At 32.7% G+C, this 23,253-nt stretch overlaps 1 protein-coding gene across 2 annotated transcripts in view; it reads right to left on the minus strand.

The window, feature by feature from the left end:
- Window positions 1-23,253, minus strand: part of LOC111062084 (protein FAM13A-like) — a 55,855-nt gene that overhangs the window by 24,558 nt on the left and 8,044 nt on the right. For both annotated transcript variants that reach the window (XR_005572437.1, XM_039437442.1), the window contains exons 5-10: window positions 21,738-22,086; window positions 20,345-20,527; window positions 17,450-17,657; window positions 5,485-5,941; window positions 3,559-3,680; window positions 2,230-2,475 (exon numbers count right to left, since the gene is read on the minus strand). Coding sequence is in view for 1 of the 2 variants with exons in the window: in XM_039437442.1 (XP_039293376.1) it covers window positions 2,230-2,475; window positions 3,559-3,680; window positions 5,485-5,941; window positions 17,450-17,657; window positions 20,345-20,527; window positions 21,738-22,086 (1,565 nt within the window). In the remaining variant the exon portion in view is untranslated. The remainder of the gene's footprint in view (window positions 1-2,229; window positions 2,476-3,558; window positions 3,681-5,484; window positions 5,942-17,449; window positions 17,658-20,344; window positions 20,528-21,737; window positions 22,087-23,253) is intronic.

The raw sequence follows: 23,253 nt of genomic DNA on the forward strand, positions 1-23,253 counted from the left end.
ATGAATAATTCTATATAGTCCGATTTTTACGGTAATATTCGGTGTTCGAAGGAAACTCCTTTTCCTTTTGTATTATTCTTAAAATGCAAAATTTTAAAAAAAACCTTATGTATAGGACGACGCGAAATTCAAAAAGGAACAAACCTGTCAAATTTCATGAAAATCTATTGCTGAGTTTCGCAGCATATAAACATTTAAACATAAAGAGAAATGGAAAAGCGTCGACTTGAATCTTAGACCTCACTTCGCTCGGTCAATTATAGTGGAATTAATAAGGAATGATGACCGTTTGAAGTTGTTCTCATTATAGAAAGACTCACTTTAAACTGTCAGCATTAATTGAATGGAAAACACTGATGTTATTTGGAAGGAATGTGCTGCCAGATTAAAGTGGATTCCACTGTAGTGGATTTATGATTTATGGTCACAGAAAACATCGCAAATGAATGACAACATCGCTAATCCATTAATCTTGTTAGGCCTTTTACTTTCATTACTTTAATTCATTTTGATAGTAAAGTCTGATTTAGTATCAGTCCTGTAGTATCCATTATCATTACTAGAATCCATTATGATAATAAAATCTGATTTGATTTTGATAAAAGGACAGCCGTACCCATCATGAGATTACTACCGTCACATTATTATATTCTACTCTCATTACTGAAATTCATTCTGATAAGAAATTCTTATAAGAGAGAAGAACACATCTCATAAAATTGAGACCGCCATTACATTAGATGTAATAGAATAGAATTCCCATATCATGTTCGGAGTAAATTTATGAGGATTTCACACTGATTACATCAACGGAATTGTGACTTGATTTGAAATATGGACTAAATTATGTTGTAAGTACAAATTTATGTTGAATCAATGAAATTGATGTTTGACTTGATAACAAAAAACTGGATCAGAATAGATTACAGTTAGAAGATTGCATAAATTACACAATAAATAATTGACAAAAACCCCATTGTCAGAGAAACGTTAGCCCATTGTCTGGAAATGAAGTTATTTCAACAAAACCCATTTTCATGAAGAGCCCAATGTTACTCGAATTCTTTCAAAAAATAACTAACTAGAAAATATACTAAATTATATTCCTTTCTTGAATATTGATTCTTTGTATTGAAAAATTTCTTAGATCAGTTGTAGACAAGAGAAAAAAATTGAATCTTTAAAATGAGAATAAAATAGAATGACTGCCTTTATTTTCCCTGAAGAGCGAAGTTAGAGCACAGTAGGCCCTCTCTTACACTCAACTCGCTGTTACATGATAACAATATAACAAATAACAGAATATCTAATGAGACAGAATTTTCAACTGTTTACCGCCTTTGTCATCTTCTGAACAATTTACAGATGGAATTAAATAGAGAATGCATTTATTCAAATGCTAATTAATATATAATCATTATTGAACGAAAATTCTAAATAAATGCTGCAAATCACCCCGAAGACCTCTGCTACTGCAGACATTGACAACAGGGCTAACAGCTAGATGGAAATTCGATTAGAACTACTATCCAAAAATTAGTTGCCAGCCCGGGAATCGAACCCTGTACCTCCCAATTGCTAGTCAGGAATGCTTGCCCTTACACCAAACTGACAATCTCTGGATAGCAGCGCTCATTTTCTACGAAGCCATAGCGGCCAACTAGTTACAGATGGAATTAAATAGAGAATGCATTTATTCAAATGCTAATTAATATATAATTATTATTGAACGAAAATCCTAAATAAATTCTGCAAATTGGGAGGTACCGGGTTCGATTCCCGGGCTGGCAACTAATTTTTGGATAGAAGTTCTCATCGAATTTCCATCTAGCTGTTAGCTCTGTTGTCAATGTCTGCAGTAGCAGAGGTCTTCGGGGTGATTTGCAGCATTTATTTAGGATTTTCATTTAATAATAATAATTCTGAACAATTTGTCAACTTAAAATTCATTTCAATATTAATTTTCCCAACTAGTTGTCACTCCGATTCATTTAATTTTCATCTATTTTTTTCATTTATATTGTATTCATTTCATACAACATCCATCTGAGCCTATGTAATTTTTTCAACCATCAAATCATCCATGAGTAAAGAACTCTAATCTAATCTAATCTTCCAACAATAGTTTTCCAAACATACTATTTTGTATCTACTATAGATACTGTATGCTATTTTTGGAGGATTATTTTATCCTCCAACAATATTTTTCCATAAAATTATAAAACCTACCTCAGCCGAGGCATCAGGATCATGCTTAGGCTCGTTCAACTCCTCCTCACTCTCCTCAGTGCTACTCCTCGACAGGCTGCCCTCTCCTCCTACTCCTCCCTCACTACCCCCACCACCAGCCTCCTCCTCACCCGAGAACGACGCCTGTTGCGACGCCAAGGGTGCCCGGTTTCGTTGCGCCGGCGGTGATACCACCATAAGAGTGCTGCAACGTCGCGACGCACCCCCGCTCACTGGCGTCCGTATCTGAAAATGGGGAAAAAATCAATGAGTTTATATAATGGAAAAAAACAGTTTTGGTCATTTCAAAGTTACAACTACTTAGCTCGGGATTTAGCTAAGTTCTAGACTTTAAACAGCTGGAGTAAGAAAATTGGCTTTCCAAAACGGGGCGTAGTCGCAGTTTTTATAACAGTAGTCGCAGCTTTTATTTTTTCATTTCTATAATTGGAAAGGTTTATCCTTGATGAAATTAAGAATTTCTAAATAATTCTTCAAAATAGCTGAAACTTTACACTATTTTCTTTTTATTATATTTTGTGTTTAATTTTCCAGCTTTTTGAAATTTAGTTCAAACGTGACTTTGACTACGCCCCGTTTCGGAAAGCAAATTTTCTTACTCCAGCTGTTTATAATCTAGAAATTAGCCAAATCCCGAGCTCTGAAACCGGCCTTTGAAGAATATAATTTGAGTCGTTAATGGACCTCACGGCTTTAGTTAGTTTATTCTTCGTCACAGTCTATTGACAGGGTAATATTGTCACTTATATATTATGACAATTCAGAAAACTTCCTTCTCCAATCTAGATAATCTCAATTTATTTCAACAATAGATAGTTTACTATACTAGTAGTTCTGTGAACAGTAGACCTCACGCAGTATTCTCATCCACAAGTACCTGATTGAAACTATAGACCTTATGGAAATACAACAATAGACTGGCTTCTCCACACATCTGTGTAATCACTTGTCAGCTGATTTATGATTAATAATATTCTATAATCTGATTTTTACTCTAATATTGTCTTATGAAGGAGGCTCCTTTTTCCTTTTATATTATCCTTGAAATGCAAAATTTCCAAAAACCTTGTATATGCGTCGACGCGCAATTAAAAAAGGAACATACCTGTCAAATTTCATGAAAATATATTACCGCGTTTCGCCGTAAATGCGCAACATAAAAACATACAGCCTAAACATTTAAACATTGGAACATTAAGAGAAATGCCAAACCGTCGACTTGAATCTTAGACTTCACTTCGCTCGGTCAATTAAATTAATCTAAATTAATGACAAATACTTCAAAAATAGCAAAACCAGCACCCTTACCTGTTCTAGGTCTTCATTCTCCTTGGACGAAGAGTCACCTGTCTCCGTCTCAGTCTCTTTGTCTGTCTCTCTCTCACGCCGCGGCGATCTGCCATGGCGTCGACCGTGCGAGCCAACTGATCCTGCAACAATATTCACAATTTCATTTGAACAAACCACAATTTATAACTTGGAACTAGAAACTTGAATTTAAAAACACTTATAAAGTGGAAAATTCACTTTCTATTAGTGAAGATCGTTTCGACCTGGTGCAGGACATCATCACACTGAAGAAACTAACTCTAAGGCTGGGTCTACACCAAAGCTATTAACAAAATGTTAATAACTTAATCCTTATAGATTCTATTAGATTGAACATAACTTATCATACACATTATGTTCAATCTAATAGAATCTAAGAGGATTAAGTTATCAACATTTTGTTAATAACTTTGGTGTAAACCCAGCTTAAGGCTGATGATGTACTTATTATGTCAATCAATCAATAAAAGGCTATTGCCCGGCTGCACAAAAGCCGATTAAATTTTAACCGTGATTAATTTTACGAGAACCAATCAGAGAAGGTCTTTTTGATAAAACGGCTTCTCTGATTGGTTCCCGTGGAATTAATCACGGTTAAAATTTATTCGGCTTTTGTGCAACCGGCACTATGTATGGTAAGGGATATAGGATATGATAGAATGAGATTCTAATAACAATTTATTCGAAATAAGGACAAGTCGGAGTGCAAAGAAGTATAACATGCGAATTTATTGCATGGTAGAATATTTGCATGGTAGAATATTTCTGTATATTATGTGAAATTTCTGCAATTTTGTAATTATTTTGTTTTTTTTATACGGAAATAAAGATTATTATTATTATTATTAATTTCACCAGAACCTCACAATTGTTAAAGAATTCCACAAATTTCAACGATGAGAACAGCATTTAAAACATTAAAAATTCAATGAATGTATCATAGAATCATTCAATTTCCTTGTTTGAAAACCAGAGTTGATTCACAGTACTTTGCTATAGCGAGGTCCATGTTATAATGGCAGTGGAGAAAGATAGGAGAACAACATTGTCGAACCTCTGTCTTGTCAATGCCTTCTATAGACGGTAGCTGATAGAGGTTTATTGATGTAATATTAACGGTTCATTCTCGTTTAAAATAATCAATTATATTTTATTGAGTAATAAATTATATTTTTCAATAATTTCATAATGAATTTTCATTTTAAAGATGGAATATTTTGTTAATTATTAATACTACATTGTTAAAAGACGATCTGGCAACAGAGAAAAGGAAGAAAGAGACAGCACTATCCACTTTGTTGAATGGTATACAAGGATAGCAATACCATTGCTAATCAAACACTGCCATTATAACATGATTGTAATCACTATAGATCACTAGCATCTAGAGAGTTTTACTTAAGTTCGACAATGGTGTACTCAATATTTTCATTTTTGAGAGGTTGCGACGATTTCAAGTCGCTATCCTATTACATTAACCGAGTAAATTCTGTATTTTTATATATTTATATCTGGCTATTTATGTTGAACGGATCTCTAAAACTGCTCGAACGATTTTCACGAAAATTGGAACATAGTAGGTTTATGATATAAAAATTCGATTACACTAGGTCTCATCCTTGGGAAACTCGCTGAACGACATTAAAAGGATAATTCATCCTTGGCTTAAACAGCTGTGGATTGTAAAAAAGTGAGTGAGCGATGAGTATGTGAAAAATCAAAATATCGCAAATATACCCCGAAATTCATAAGAAGACATATAGCCAGCTGTGATAAAATATAAACACGATCATTTTAGAGAATTGTGTTTTGTTTATCAATAAATAAAAATAACGAGCGAAGCTCGGTGCCTCGATATTATTGAATAAAATAGTATCAGACATGAATTATGAAAATTCAACTCACCCCTAGACACCACCTTCCGTCTCCTTCTCTCGCCGTTCTCCCCTCTGCCGCGTCTACCCATCACCCCCACCCCTCCTCCGCTGGGACAGGGCGCAAACCGTTCACTGCTTCTCCTCCTCTCATGCTCTCTCTCCTCCTCCTCGTCTAGGAGGGTGGAGGGAGGAGAACACACCACACTGACCGCCAGCGACTCATCGCGTCTGGCGTCTGTGACGTCATGTTGCCATGGCAACGGATCAGCTGATTCCGGCTTGTTGTTGTTGTTGTTGAACTCTGGAGAGGTGACCTTGACGTTGTTGTTTTTGTACTCGGGAGTGACCTTGACAGCGCTGCTGTTGTTGTTGTTGTTGAGGTTGTTGTTTTTGGTGGTGTTATTGGGAGAGGGGTTGTTAGTGGAAGCACTGCGAACGAACTGTTGGTTGCGCTCGTGTAGAGGTCGCGCTGACGGGGTTGACATCTAGAACAAACCCAATAAAAGAGATTGAACCCAAAATATTATTACACTAATGAAGGGTTAGTGGGACACTTATTGAATATATTGAACCATTAAACCTATAGATTTAATAAATTCCCAAGAAACCGGAACCTAAAACAACTAGAATAAGCAGAAAAAAAGGATGAAATGAGAATATAATAAAGTTTTCTGAAAATAAAACATTTAATGTCTTACATTCGACAAAAACATCTAACAAACAGTAAATGTGGTTAAAAATACTATTCAAAATTTGCAACTTTGCAATTGCTATAATACAATGAAAATTGGGATAGAATTTCTGTCAAGATGTACCGGGTAAAACTACCCATCTATCAGTAGATGGTTGTTGATTGTGGCTGGTGAAACACAGCAAAGTTATTCTCAAAATTTCCACATTAAACAAATAGTATTTTTTAATCTTTGATAACCTATTATTTGATTGGTTTTAGGCTACACAGTATGGATAATTGGGAATTGAAAATGATTTGATTCATATAGCTTCTCACCTACAGTTACTGTATAACACATACAGTTTACTAAAACTTTTCATTCTGTTTATAATAGTAACTGTAGTCTTACCCTACTATCCTATTTTCAAGCCTGGAGCGTACTGTTCTCAAAAATTCACCAAGAATTTTTAATTGCAATTATTTTATTAAAATAATTTTCTATGATGCTTGCTTATGATTTTTTTATTGCAATTATTTTATTAAAATAATTTTCTATGATGCTTGCTTATTATAACCTTAGCATAACTTCCACCATATTTCTCACATTATAATGAATCATCAGTGTGATGTGTTCAAGTCCTTCTCATAGATGAACGAAATTACTGAATAAGGATAGTTATGTAACTAAGTAATGATGATTTGAAACTAAGTTATGATTAAAAGTAATGGTGATTTGAAGATCTTAGAGAAATATTTAGTTGATAGATTATTTTATAGTGTACACGAGTTTCTTTCAAACCAAAACTAGTTTTGATTTACTTAGTTTTGAATGATGTAAACTTAGTGTTATCTAAAATTATAGACCTGACTTGTCTTATACTCCATTAACAGGAGTACTTGGTACCTTATATTTTCTTCAAGCATCAACAACTTGGAACAAAAACTATGGATTGAATTGTTATCTAATTTGAATACATTTTAAAAAAATCCTTAATACAAAAATCTAATTTTATTCTAAATTCAATTACGATATTAGATTTAGGGCATTGTAATAACTTTCATGACTATTGCATTTTACTTCACAATAAATTTGTTTGTACAGTGATAAGAAAAGTAATTCTAATCAAGTTAATGAGAACTTCCCAAGATTCCCTTCAAGCTATGGAGCACTTTCAAAGAAATTCAAATCAATCTGAAAGCTACTTTCCCAGAATCACAATCAATCTCAAATTCCCCATAATTTGAATCACTTTTCCCAATACACAAAATCACTCACCAGCACAACACACGGAAAATATTGGACGCATGCCATTATTTTATCACAAATCACGCAAACAAAATCTCAGCTATTCAACAATGTGAGACATGTTCACACAGATCACAGTCACAGAATAATGAAAACTGATCAGCCGAATCACATTCATTTTTATAGCTGGTCTGCTAACCACTCGAGAGTCAATTAAACTGATTAAAAACCCCGCAAAAAAACATACAAAAACACATCATGATATCTAGACTAAGATTCACTTCAAACTGTCATCATTGGTTGAACGGCAAGAAATTTTATATAACTAAACAAAATTCTGACAGATTGATGTGAATTCTACCACTTTCCCATTAACTCAGTTTTCGCTCTATAGTGAGGTCCACGTTTTAATGACACTGTTTGATTGACCGAGCGAAGTGAGGTCTAAGATTCAAGTCGACGGTTTGGCATTTCTCTTAATGTTAAAATGCTTATATGTTGCGCATTTACGGCGAAACGCGGTAATAGATTTCCATGAAATTTGACAGGTATGTTCCTTTTTTAATTGCGCGTCGACGTATATACAAGGTTTTTGGAAATTTTGCATTTCAAGGATAATATAGAAGGAAAAAGGAGCCTCCTTCATACGCCAATATTAGAGTTAAAATCAGACTATAGAGTTATTCATCATAAATCAGCTGAAAAGTGATTACACAGATGTGTGGAGAAGCCAGTCTATTGCTGTATTTCCATGAGGTCTATAGTTTCAATCAGGTACTTGTGGATGAGAATACTGCGTGAGGTCTACTGTTCACATAACTACTAGTAAATGTATATATAAGCATAATCGCTTATGAAAATGTTAAACCTTTTGTTGGTAATTTTGATTTAAACTCGCCTGTTCCTTAAAGAATACAGACAGATTAATGTGAATTCTACCACTTTCCCATTAACTCAGTTTTCCCTCTATAGTGAGGTCCACGTTATAATGACAGAGTTTGATTAGCAATGGTATTGCTATCTTTGTCCATCATTCAACAAAGTGGATAGCGCTCTCTTTCTCACTTTGCTCTGTTGCCAGATCGTCTTTTAACAATGTATAATTAATAATTAATTAACAAAATATTTCTTTCATCTTAATTATGAAAATTCATTATGAAATTTTTTTTTTAATAATACAATTTATTTGATTTGTCATGTACAAATCTACTTTCAGTTTTTCCTCTTGTTGGATGGCGATTTTCAAGATAATTTGTTATAACTATGTAATTTAATATTTTAGAATTGCTACGATCCAACCAAATTCAACGGTTATTCTTGTACTGAATTTATTTGTTTATTGAAAATGTTTTATTGGCAGAGATATAGAATTACAACATCTTAGAAATACATAATAAAAGCAATACAAATTTTACATCATGTGAAAATACTATTACAAAATAAAATGCAATGCCAATTGAGTATTTGCATCCCGAGGTACTAAACCTGTTTGAGATGGTGATATAAAATTGATTACAAAACTAGCGCTAAAATGTAGTTACTGAGGCCGACAGTCGCATATGAAATGACACATATTACATAACAGTATCGATGATACTAGTTTATAAATTTTAGCTTCGAAGTATATTGTACAATATTATGGTATAAAAGTTTACATGAAAATTCTAAAAAAGGTCACACATTACACAATATTCTCACATTCCATTACAAATCTCTAGACACCTCTCAAAACCCTTGATCGTATCTTGCACTGCCTTATCTCCAAGGGCAGCAGGTTGTAGAACTTTGGAGCTAAATAAGAAAAAAATTCCATGAGAATTTTTGAAAAGTATAAAATTCTTGCTTAATAAAATATAATTGATTATTTTGAAGAAGAATGAACAGTTAATATTACACCTGTATCAGCTACACCTGTAATAAACCATTATTTTATCACAAATCACGCAAACAAAAATCACAGCTAGTGATTTCATCCTTGGTTCAATAGAATTGTTTCGTGATTGGAAAAATAATCTTTCAGTAAGCTAAAATATAATCCAATAATTTGGGTATTTCCTCAGATCTTAGACATTATCCATGAAATTTGATTGTAAATTATAAAAACAATCTATGAAAATGGACGTCTACATTCTAAATTTCAAATTAGTTGAACATTGCTCAACAAAAACAACTTGTTCTCACTGTTTTAAAACAATTGTTGAAATCATATTTTATTTGTGGGAATTTTAAGATAAATAATTATTTCTTAGAATATAATTTAAACTTTGAATCGTTTGAACTTTCCTTATGGAAGCAACTTGTGTTTCACTGTATTTGGTTGAAATTGTTGACTTTTTCATCTTTAAATCTTTTAGATTTAACATCATAGTACCTTTTTTGGGTACAGTACAATTTCTGTTTTTAATCTGTTATTTTATATTAAAAACTTTTCAAAAAAAGGTACTATGATGTTATTTTATAAATAAAAATGAGTAGCCCTGAATACATAAATTTTATCATTATTTGATCCAACATTAATATATTCTCATCATCTATACTAGTCGGTGCCGGCTGCCTAAAAAAGCAGTCGTTAGGTCATGTGAGAGGCCCTGAAATTGATCAGTTGCGACCTGAAAACCCTGACACCAGACCTGAGCCAGCCATGATTTATTATTATTATTATAACTATACTTCATATTCAATATAAAAGTTGAGCCTACACAAACCTCCACTATGATTTGTTGATTTTTAAAATTGTTCAAAGCCTATGTGTTAGACTTCAGTCTGCAAAAAATAGATTGTCATAAAATGCTTCTAGATTAGATTAGCTTCAACTCTGGGATAAATAGTCATAAATCACCATATTTTAAACAGCGTAGATTCAAAAATACTCATTTATCTTGTGTTTACCTTGAGTCCTATTGTATGTTATGGTGAAATGATTCACCTTTTTCAGACATTAAAGGCAATTAACAAGTTTGAGAGCGAAATAAAGTTTGAAGTATCTTTTATAAGACTAAACGTGTGCCTATCCATAGTGTAATTTTCACTTCAAACTGTCAGCTTAAAATTAAACAAAAGCTAAAAATTTAATAGTCTAACGTGTCAGGATTACTAATAGATGAAACCTACATTTCCCTTCCAACCGATTCTGACTGTCTTAAGTGAATATCAATATAGGCCTAGTACTCCACCTCAATCTAGCTCTAATCACCAAAAACAACGCAGAACTTTCTAGATAATTCTTTCAGTCTGTGAAGAAATGGATTGTCATAAAATGTTTGTAGATTAAATTAGTGGGGGGAAAATTGTCATAGACTGATAAATAATATTATTGTTGGTCCATTGACTAAAGAAAAAACTAGTCAGTAAAAAATTGATTGTCAATGTTTCTAGATAAGATTAATTTTTAGTCTGGGGAAAAATTGTCATAATAAATAGTTATTGTTGGTACATTGACTGTAGTGAGGTCCACGTTATAATGGCAGTGGAGAAAGATAGGCGAACAACGTTGCCGAACCTCTGTCATGTCAATCAATACCTTCTATAAACGGTAGCTGATACAGGTTTATTACAGGTGTAATAATTTCAAACAAATATGAAATCAATAGTACATCATCAAGACTTTTAAAATGTTATCTAAATTTGGGAGAGAAATAGTACAAGGAGTATCCTTAGTTTTTCTCTCCCAATCAGTTACTTTGTAAAAATTATGAATAAATAAATTATGAATAAAAGAGACAAAAAAATGTATCTGTTTGAGTACAAACTGTTAATTATTTATCAAACCAGACAAAATTTATTCAATTAAAAAAATGCATGTTCCTTGATCAATTGATTGAGAATATCAAACACAAATTTTTAACAACAATTTAAGAACTCCTATTTGACACTAAAAAAGTGAAGTAGGCCTACATGTTCTGTTGAAGCAGCCAAAACAAAATTGAAGTGAAATAACATATTGATAATTATGGGGAAATAACTCTTAAGGATGTCAATTAATCTTATTATTTTCATTACATGATATTTCAAACGATTCACCATCAATAATAATCGAATCACACAAAACAATTCAAGTGAAACGACATATCATGTTATGATAAAATAAACTTGAGGATGTCAAAAATATTAATTTTGCTTTTTTTTAATTAGCTACTGTAGGTCTACAAAACATGATGTAGTTCCACAAGAAACATTTAGCATGAATTGCCGACAAGCCAGTTAATTATTTATTGAAGAATTTTTTTTCTCAACAAGTGTTAATTTAAAAAGATTCATCTCGAAGATGTCAATTTCATCAACAAGTGTTTGTATTCTACAAATGTGCTGATGAACACGTTCTGAACATTAACATGTTGAATATAAACACTTCATTAAGCCGGCTAGATTCAAATCGGTCGAAACACTTAATTCAATACAAGAAGCATGTATGAAATCAAGACAATATTATTAAGTACTTTTTTCAAGTTTTCAATCAATACAAAATACAAAGTTTTCTTTAGGCCTTTCCAAACCACTGATCATCATGAACGGTAGTTCCTTAGATAGGCCAGATTTCAATTTGTCTTGCCAATGAAATAAGATGAGCTTAGCCTAAAAGATGCTCTTAGATTATGTTTTAAAGGTAACAATAAACTTAAGTTTTTGATTTTAAATGGCAATATGTTGATAACATTCTCAATGTTTAGATAATAAACACAAATTGTAACGAAAAGTGGAAATAAATTAAAAATACACCCTCATGAATACTCTACACCCGCGCATACTACCAAAATATTAATCTGTCACAGCAATTCAGTCAAGTCGGGAACAAATTCATTCTGGATTTATTGATTTTTAAACTTTAAGGATTTAAATTCATTTAAATAAGATAGATACTTCATGGAGTTGCTATTTTCTGTTTTTGTTGTGGGTAAGTTTGTGGTAGAAACACAACATATTGAATAAAACGACTTTTAATAGACATAATCACTTTTATTGTAAAGTGTAAATAAAAGTCCTTTATCTATCTATCACTAATCTTGATTAGGCTATTGAAAATTCCAGAAACATACTTCTGTAGCTGAATAATTTAATCAATCCCTGGTGAACTGAAAGCTTAAAGACGAGCCGCAAAAAACAAAAACAATTTGCTTATTTATAGAACAAAAATAAATTATTGAGACAGTTTCAAGTCGACTTATTTAAAAATTCATAAAGTTCATAAGCCTCATCATCCATCCATCGAGCAGCAAAAAACATTAAGGCTATGCAAAGGTTAAAAATAAACTTTCTACTCGTGATATTTTTCCAAGTTTTTCGATTTGTATATCATCAAGCTATCAAAATGAGAAAGTTTTCTCAGGAAATTTTTTTTCTGATCATTACTTACGTTTTGAGATATGAGCGCCTTAAGTTTAAATAATTGGGACAGAACATTTCAAATTCGGTAAGAGATAAATCCATGAGATTTAGAGGATAGATTCTTCATGGTATTGTTGATCTAGTAAAACAAAAATTTTCTGAAAATATCAATTTTTAAGATAGTTATTCAATTTACTAAAAATAACTTTCAGTTGAGTTATTTTTGTAAATTGAATAACTTTTTCAAAAATTGATATTTTCAGAAAATTTTTGTTTTACTAGATCAACAATACCATGAAGAATCCATCCTCCAAATCTCATTGTTTTTTATCTTACCGAATTTGAAATGTTCTGTCCCGATTATTTAAACTTAAGGCGCTCATATCTCAAAAAGTAATGATCGGTAAAAAATGCTTTCCTGAGAAAACTTTTTCATTTTGATAGCTTGATGATATACAAATCGAAAAACTTTGTAAAATATCACGAGTAGAAAGTTTATCTTTAGCCTTTGCACAGCCTTAAGCTCATTCATAAACAAGAAATGAATTATGGAAACAGTTTTTAGTCGATTTATTTGAAAATTCAGCGATTCAGTCGATTCATTTAGCCTTTGCACAGCCTTAAGCTCATTCATAAACAAGAAATGAATTATGGAAACAGTTTTTAGTCGATTTATTTGAAAATTCAGCGATTCAGTCGATTCATTTAGCCTTTGCACAGCCTTAAGCTCATTCATAAACAAGAAATGAATTATGGAAACAGTTTTTAGTCGATTTATTTGAAAATTCAGCGATTCAGTCGATTCATTTAGCCTTTGCACAGCCTTAAGCTCATTCATAAACAAGAATGAATTATGGAGACAGTTTTTAGTCGATTCATTTGAAAATTCAGCGATTCAGTCGATTCATTTAGCCTTTGCACAGCCTTAAGCTCATTCATAAACAAGAAATGAATTATGGAAACAGTTTTTAGTCGATTATTTGAAAATTCAGCGATTCAGTCGATTCATTTAGCCTTTGCACAGCCTTAAGCTCATTCATAAACAAGAAATGAATTATGGAAACAGTTTTTAGTCGATTTATTTGAAAATTCAGCGATTCAGTCGATTCATTTAGCCTTTGCACAGCCTTAAGCTCATTCATAAACAAGAAATGAATTATGGAAACAGTTTTTAGTCGATTTATTGAAAATTCAGCGATTCAGTCGATTCATTTAGCCTTTGCACAGCCTTAAGCTCATTCATAAACAAGAAATGAATTATGGAAACAGTTTTTAGTCGATTCATTTGAAAATTCAGCGATTCAGTCGATTCATTTAGCCTTTGCACAGCCTTAAGCTCATTCATAAATAAGAAATGAATTATGGAGACAGTTTCTAGTCGACTCATTTGAAAATTCATAAATATATAAACTACTCAACTATGGAATACAACAGCTGAACGATTAAGAATATTTGAAAGGTGGCGGTCTATGAAAGAAATCTCAACAGAATATGAAAGGTGAGCTTCAAATCTATTTCAGAACTTGCTATCAATTTCAGAATTGGCTGACAAATTGAGGAAAACTGGTCAAATCTGCATAGAAGTAGATCTCCAACAAATTGATGCAAAATAACTTTAAAGTACTTGATAAAGTTACGTGATTTGACGCTGGTAACTCAAACACTATTCACTATGGTGGCATTCTCTATAATCTCTCCTTAGCATTCCTTATATAATATCAAAATTTTTCACTCAGACCACGCTGAAAATTCAAAGGGAATTTTACGATAAAGTACTCCACACAATCTTCTGTTATCTTCTCTAGTGCTCTCAATTGAATCATTTACTTCAAGTACCATCTAGACTGAACTAAGTGCAGCCATTATTTGGTCATCATTTTTATTTTTTTACTTGGATCTTCTACGCATTGATAACTTTCGCAAAAATGGGTCTGAAATAGACATCTTGTTTACGTCAAACACCGCGATACTCTCATTTTAACGCAACGCGCAAGATGTACTCGAAAACTAATTCCTCTGAAATCCCCCATAATTTACCTCTGACACTTATAAGGACTGTATTTGTGTTATAACACACTCAAATTATCAATTTTCGATTATTTTTTATTCTTTCACACATCAATATTCCTCTCCATTTCGGATTAACCGATTTTAATTAGAACTCCCATAACTTGGTCATAAATCAAAATTTTATTGTCAACTTGTTTATTGATTGGAAGCTGTGATATGGTATAGTAAAACTCGAACATTTTTGTATTTGAATTTTTTCAATGCAATTCTTGTGAATTTATTGACTGTGCAGCAATAAAACATCTGAAATTTATTACTGAAATCTTTATTGTCTGGGAGTTTTGATAGTTTATTCTTCCATGTAGCTATAAATATTGTATTGAATCTGATCTATGGATGAGAAATGAGGACTATGAATGTATTTTACTGTAAGAGAGTTATGTATTGTATCCAAAATATTGCAATAAATTTATATTTTTTACCAATTATTTTGTTCACCCATCGTTTCATTTTATTAGTATCACGTGGGGGGACATTTTTGTTATTCATGCAATCAAATTTTTCATAGAATACATATTAATAAATTGAAGTTATAGTTTATAGTTGAAATGTTTATAGATTATGTTTAATAGGAAAATCGTCTTTATAATGAGAATTTATGTAACTCCTTATTTTCTATTGAAGATAAAATGTAACCGACAAAAACATTCATTTAAGTAGTTTAATTTTTTTATTAGTAGTTGAAGAATGTTTCACCCAGACCACGCTGAAAATTCAAAGGGAATTTTACGATAAAGTACTCCACACAATCTTCTGTTATCTTCTCTAGTGCTCTCAATTGAATCATTTACTTCAAGTACCATCTAGACTGAACTAAGTGCAGCCATTATTTGGTCATCATTTTTATTTTTTTACTTGGATCTTCTACGCATTGATAACTTTCGCAAAAATGGGTCTGAAATAGACATCTTGTTTACGTCAAACACCGCGATACTCTCATTTTAACGCAACGCGCAAGATGTACTCGAAAACTAATTCCTCTGAAATCCCCCATAATTTACCTCTGACACTTATAAGGACTGTATTTGTGTTATAACACACTCAAATTATCAATTTTCGATTATTTTTTATTCTTTCACACATCAATATTCCTCTCCATTTCGGATTAACCGATTTTAATTAGAACTCCCATAACTTGGTCATAAATCAAAATTTTATTGTCAACTTGTTTATTGATTGGAAGCTGTGATATGGTATAGTAAAACTCGAACATTTTTGTATTTGAATTTTTTCAATGCAATTCTTGTGAATTTATTGACTGTGCAGCAATAAAACATCTGAAATTTATTACTGAAATCTTTATTGTCTGGGAGTTTTGATAGTTTATTCTTCCATGTAGCTATAAATATTGTATTGAATCTGATCTATGGATGAGAAATGAGGACTATGAATGTATTTTACTGTAAGAGAGTTATGTATTGTATCCAAAATATTGCAATAAATTTATATTTTTTAACCAATTATTTTGTTCACCCATCGTTTCATTTTATTAGTATCACGTGGGGGGACATTTTTGTTATTCATGCAATCAAATTTTTCATAGAATACATATTAATAAATTGAAGTTATAGTTTATAGTTGAAATGTTTATAGATTATGTTTAATAGGAAAATCGTCTTTATAATGAGAATTTATGTAACTCCTTTATTTTCTATTGAAGATAAAATGTAACCGACAAAAACATTCATTTAAGTAGTTTAATTTTTTTATTAGTAGTTGAAGAATGTTTCACCCGAAACCAGACTGATTAAAGACAGGATAATTGGAAAGATTTCCTTGTTTCTTTATAGGCATATTTATTTTTTGAATATGAGTTTGAAAGGTCGAGTATTTGATTGACTAATACCTCTTTAATCTAAAATTCTAATTTATTAACAATAAAATCATTTTTTATCTATTTATAATTTTAAAACATAATTGAATGCTAAGAAGGATTTATATTTCAGTGTTGGATAGAGTAAAACATATTTCTCAACATATTCCGCAGAACGTAGAAAACATTATTTCAAACATCTCATATTTTCAACTAAACACCTAATGACTTACTAATCACTTACTAATTTATTACTAATTCAGCACACAAAAAGAAACACAAACAAACAAAACCTACTCTAGAACATGGTACGCCATAGTGGAGTAGGTCAATTTCCACACAGAAAACACTTAACATTTAGAGGACACATTATAAGAAATTTCTGAAACTAACTATTGTATGTAATTGAAAATTATCTAAAATTTTCTGTTACTGATGTAGTAATTTTTTTTGAGGGGGGGGGAGGGCAATAAATATTTATTTATTTAATATCTCAAGAAGTTGTGTGTATTTTTGGGTTCAAAATTTTATAAAATAACTTGATTAATTCAATATGAAGTGAAAATTAAGTGTTATATTTAAAAATAGTTTGGTGTTTTAATTTCTATGAATTCAAAATGTTTAGCTTGTATATATTTTTGGACGAAAATTGAACTTGAACGTTTTACGAAACATAACCTATTTTTTGGACATTTTATTAATATTTATCAAAATTTGGGAATGGAATAGATTTGGGCCAAGCCTGTTGTTCCTTCCTAATCATAATTATTTATATGATTTGTGATTCTGTCCACGAATAAATAAATAAATAAAGAAATAAGTAGGCCTACTTGATGAAGTGATATGTTGATAAAGTGAATGCCACTGACCTGAATGCAAGCAGCCGTCTCCGAGATGAGCTCCATGAGCGGTTGAGCGCCCTTGTGGTGCGAGCGTGCTCGGCTGAAGTCCTCGTGACTGCTCACTCGGCGAATCGACTCGTCGCCAACCCCTGCACCCCCAGCGACCCCTCCCGCACCCCCCACCACCAGCACACCGCCGCAGCTCGACTTGCATGGACGTTCTTCCGAGTTGGACCTGCAATCAATCAAAAAACATAATTTAATTAATAAATTACATCCTCCAAATAACATAACATGATAGTAAAATTAAAGGATAATTTTGAAACTTTTACTGATTAATTTTCCAATGATTGTTCAATTCCTCAATTCTGCAGAAATGTGGTTATAAATTACTACTATTAATATTACACATTATTACTTTCCTTGCCCTATTACCATAGGTAAGGAAAGTATTGCTTTCCAAAAAAATTAAGGTACCCTAATTTTAAGTTTTCTATACGTTTCAAGGTCCTGAGTCCAAAAACATGATTTTTGGGTGTTGGTCTGTGTGTGTATGTGTGTATGTCTGTGAACACGATAACTCCATTCCTAATCAACCGATTGACTTGAAATTTTAAACTTATACTTGAAATTTTTAAGGTCCTTATACCATGAGGATCCGACAATAAGAAATTCAATGAAATTCAAATCAAGATGGCGGATAATTACTAAAAAAACATGTTTTTCACGGTTTTCTCGAAAACGGCTCCAACGATTTTCTTCAAATGTATACCATGGATAGCTAATTTATAAGCCCTATCAACTGACATTAGTCTCATTTCTGGGGAAAATTGCAGGAGCTCCGTAATATTCTTGAGAAAATGGCAGATAATCACTAAAAAACCATGGTTTTCCCGGTTTTCTCGAAAACGGCTCTAATGATTTTCTTCAAATTTATACCATGGATAGCAGCTATTCATAAGCCCTATCAACTGACATGAGTCTCATTTCTGGAAAATTGCAGGAGCTCCGTAATATTCTTGAGAAAAATTACGAATAATAACTAAAAAACCATGTTTTTCACGATTTTCTGAAAAATGGACCGATTTTTTTCAAATTCATACCCTGTATAGATAGATATTTATCAGCTCTATCAACTGGCATGAGTCTCCTTTCTGGGAAACTAATGGGGGGTCCACCCCATCCTTGAGAAATGGACTTTGTAAACTCCTTCTCGTGCATGAGGTAGGTAGGTAGAGCAGTTTATAAAAAGAACACATAGTCGAGATATTTCATCTGTAGAACAGCTGTTTTGACGACTTTTAAAAAAATCATCGAATTTCACAATTTACACAAAGGAAAAAGTACTCTGAAAGCAATTATTATATATACAAATATACAGTAGTCTGATCGTAGTTTCAAATATGTTGCCGCCAATCGTCATTATGTTATTCCCCTAAATTATTCTCGTTTAAGAATGAGGCTTACAGTTCAATGAGCAAGGAAAGTTGTGTGAGTGTACCACAACAGATTTTTATTCTAGTAGTCATTTCCAGAAGAGTGATCAGTGAGTACAGAAATGTGCAAGACTGCAATTGGATGGAATCAGGACTGTAGAGAGAGAGAGAGAGAGAGAGAGAGAGAGAGAGACCTAGAGTGACATTCACGTTTCAAAATCAGTGCAAATAATAGGAAAGCATTGTTGTCCTTTTCCACTGCCTCCTGTAGAAGTTAGCTGTGATTCGATTTGCAATATACAATAGTGAGGTCCACGTTATAATGGCAGTGTACGATTGACAATACTGTTGCTGTCCTTTTCTATCATACAACAAAACAGATAGCGCTATCTCTCTCGCTTTGCAATGTTGTCAGTTTGACAGAATATTTTATTTTTACTTTTGACAGTGACTGTACAAAAGTAGACAAACCATTCTCAGCCGCCATTTTTTTTCTTTATTCTATCAAAATACTTGAGTACACAAGTCGTATAATTCATTAAAAATGTATTTTTGGAACAATTATTTGTTATAATGTAATTATTGCTACTCCTACTGACGGACAAGTTATACTTTTGCCAGTAGAAATCCACCATGTAAAATGAATAATACAGTGTAATATGTATATTAATAACTATGTTATTTTGCTTTTGAGAACTTTTATTTTGATTTTGTATTGTGTACGTTTTTGTCGAATAAATTTGAATTTGAATAAAAAAAATCATAAATTAAAAATTTTTTAGACATTACCGTATGAGAAACACAAATTAAAATACCTGAAATGACATTTTAAAAGTTGATAACTAACCATCCTAGACTTCAACATGCTTCAATTAGCCCACACGTAAAGGTTAGACCTACTCGTACCGGTATAAACAATATTGAACGGTTTTTTAAGAATCATTTCCATTGAAATGACTCATTTTAAAAAGGATTTCTATTATTTTTGAAAGGAATTTGAAATAGAATAACTACCAAATAACTTAAATTCTGTTGTTTTGAAATTCAGATTGTTGTTTCACAGCTTTTTACATTAGCCGCCATTTCAGGTTTGTATAAAAATAAAAATCTGATCTCAGTTATGAAAGAAAATTTTTGAATCAAATTATGAAAAAAAATATATTTTTTTATTAATTTGACATTAAATTGATTATTTTATCAAGGGAATGATAATTATTATTATATTAAATTTAATGGGATGAATTGAGTAACAGCTGTGTACACTCAGTGGCAAAATGGAGGGACTTGGCAACGTTTTTCTTTTATCTTTCTTCACTGCCATTCTAACGTGGACCTCACTATATAGTGAAGTCCACGTTATAATCGCAGTGCAGAAAGATAAGAGAACAACGCTTGACAAAAATCGGCTTGAGATTTGAAACATAAACGACCTGCAACATGAGATAGATATCTTCTTACGCTATCTTTTCTCTATGCCAGTACTAACCTGACAAACTTTCTGTCAGCACTGCTCTGCCGGTCTTTGCGCTTGCGCTGCTTCTTACTTCCGCTGTATGCCAGTTGCAGCGGAGTCGTTTCACTCAAAGTCAAACTTTTATTCTTTCCCGCCGAAAACAGACGCGTTTCCGGTGTACTGGCACCGTCCATCTTCACGTCGCCACATGACATACTGCAAAAATTATAAAAAAAAAACACTGTCAACATTCGAATTATAGATATTGATTAGAATTTTTGCAAAAGAATGATAGCATCGTAACACCGAAACTACTAGCTAGTCCTGATTACAGTTGTTGTAACAATTTTCATTGAATACTAGCAGGTAACCTGTGCTCCGCAAGGGTCTGTTTAAAGAACAAATTGAATTCAGACAAGCTAAAACCTTGACGAACTGAAATCTTAAAGAACAGAGAATATGCCTATAATTATCCTCTGTAAATTAAGACGTGATGATACATCGTTCGTGAATTTTCTATCCCGTACATGTATAAGCCAACTCTTTCCTTTATTATATATTATAGAATAGAATAGAATAAATTTATTAGCCAAAAAACAGGATGTCACAATTTGACATATAGGCCGGCCAGTCAATATAACCATAGCCACCTCTAATACATGTATTAGAGGTGGCTATGATATAACAGTAACAAAACAACACTCAGTCAATACAAATACTGTCAATAAAAACAATACAAAGTCACATTTACAATAAATACATGTACGGTATACCAATCCTATTCATATAATAGTAATATTGATAAATTCTAAATATTGAAATCTTCTACATCCATTTTCATGCCAATAAACTCTTCAACTGAGTAAAAGGGGTTTTTCAAGAGAAATATTTCTAAAATCTGTTTGAACCTCCTGTGATCAAGTTGCCTCACCTCAATAGGAAGCCTATTCACCAATAATTATTAAACAGTTCTGCATCAGTATTAATCAATTACAAATAATATCAAAGAAAATATTATAGTATTATATTAAGCCATCAACATTATACTAGATCACATTAGCAATAATGGAGGAATGAAAAGTTGTTATTTGCATCCATGTGGAATGGAACTCATCATGAAAGTATACCATGAAATATTAAACTTCATAATACAATACAATAGAGGGTAGATGGAATAGGTAAGAAATGTACTATGAAGGTCCTATTACAAAACATTGTGATCAGACGTTTAATAAAAAAGAAGAGAAGTATTATGAAACTATGCATGAAATAGGAGCAATGAAATGAGAGGATGAATGCACCAAACCCTGCCAATTGGATTTAGTTGGATTTAACATTGGGAGATAGGACGTATTTCAGCGTAGGGTAGCTAAGTACCGTAAAGAGACCCTGAAAAATACGATTTTGAGTATAAAATAGCACTTACCTCTCATCATAGACCCGGTCATAATTAGCAATCAACGCACAGACGACAGCCGTCGTATCGGGTGATGCAATACGAGGCATCCCGTCATCCACACTCAACAGCAACGCCGCAAACACAGGCGCCAGCTGATTCTGCATCAGCTGATTTTGCGTCGTCTGCTGGTTTATCTGATGTGCCGCCAGCTGATTCAGCTGATAGCGGTGCAACAGTCTGAGGATGCAACGCAAAAGCCTTGCGTTGCGTTCACGCAGCACCCCCTGTCCGGGCACCCCTTGGCCTCCCCAGCAGCAGAGCAGACGCCCTGTTTCAGAGCACCATGCTTCTGTATCATCAGCGCCCCCTTTGTATTCTGCAACGGAAAAATAAATTAAAAAAATAATGAATGTATAATTATCAAATAGAAATTTTGTCTTATATAATACAAGTTAGGACCCTTTATACAGCCATATATCTGACCAAATATTTGGTGCCTTTAATCATCTTTGGTTGCTATACTCTGTACAAAATTACTACTTAATTGGGATGAACATGCGCAGATAGAGAAAGCATACAGCGGGAGGGATAGAGAGGCGCGATGTTGCCGTTTTGAAGCGGCCAGCGTTCATGTGACTGTTCATGTGGTCATGCTACACATGCGAAGTTTCCTGTCTGAAAGCAGTCAGACGACTGACAAATTGGCAACTGCGCTTCTACCTATGACTCTATTAATTGATATTTTACGAGTTGAGCTTTCAGTTGATCACTGTAATTGGCTGATCTCCCTCCATTTCTCTGCGCTGCATATTCCTCCAAGTCAGAAGTAATTTTGTACGGACTATAGTGTAGGTACAAGTTGAGGCTCTATTATACAGCCATAGATCTGGCCATAGCTCTTTCACAAGAAAATGTTGAATACCATCATGAAAATAATAAAAAAAATACAAAGAAAGCAGGAACTGTACACAAAATATGTTTTTCACTTTTTGTGTAGTTGTGAAGTTGATATTGTGGTAATTATTCATATTGAATGAAAAAGACTAAGAAATTGTCCAAAAGTCACAGATTTATTGATACTTAGAAAGACCGGTTTCGGTTATTACACCATTGTCAATCTCTGATAAACTAAAACTAAATAGAAGAACAGCAGAATTTATACTAGTAGGCGAGTACTGCTATTGGTCAAGGGCATAAACGCCTGCCATTGGCCGAGCTAGACAGTCTCCTCCGACTCAACGGTGTCACAAAATGGTGGCTTAAGCAACAGACTCGCCATGATAACAAAATTTACTTTCAGTGCAAAATAAGAACCAAGTAAACAAGGGTGAAAGATAAAACAAATATGTAAATGGAAAAACTATTGACTAATGTATGCTTACAATGTTAAATTCGTAGTGTTGTATTGGTTGAAATGAATCTGGTCATCTAAACTATACTGGGAATTTTCCTTAATTACTCTTGTTATTTCTAAAGCCTCTAGGATATTTAAAGATCTGCCTTTGTTATTAACATGCAGAAACTCAACATTATACTCAACTGT

Source organism: Nilaparvata lugens, chromosome 11 (genome assembly GCF_014356525.2).
Source record: "Nilaparvata lugens isolate BPH chromosome 11, ASM1435652v1, whole genome shotgun sequence".
Lineage (NCBI taxonomy): Eukaryota > Metazoa > Arthropoda > Insecta > Hemiptera > Delphacidae > Nilaparvata > Nilaparvata lugens.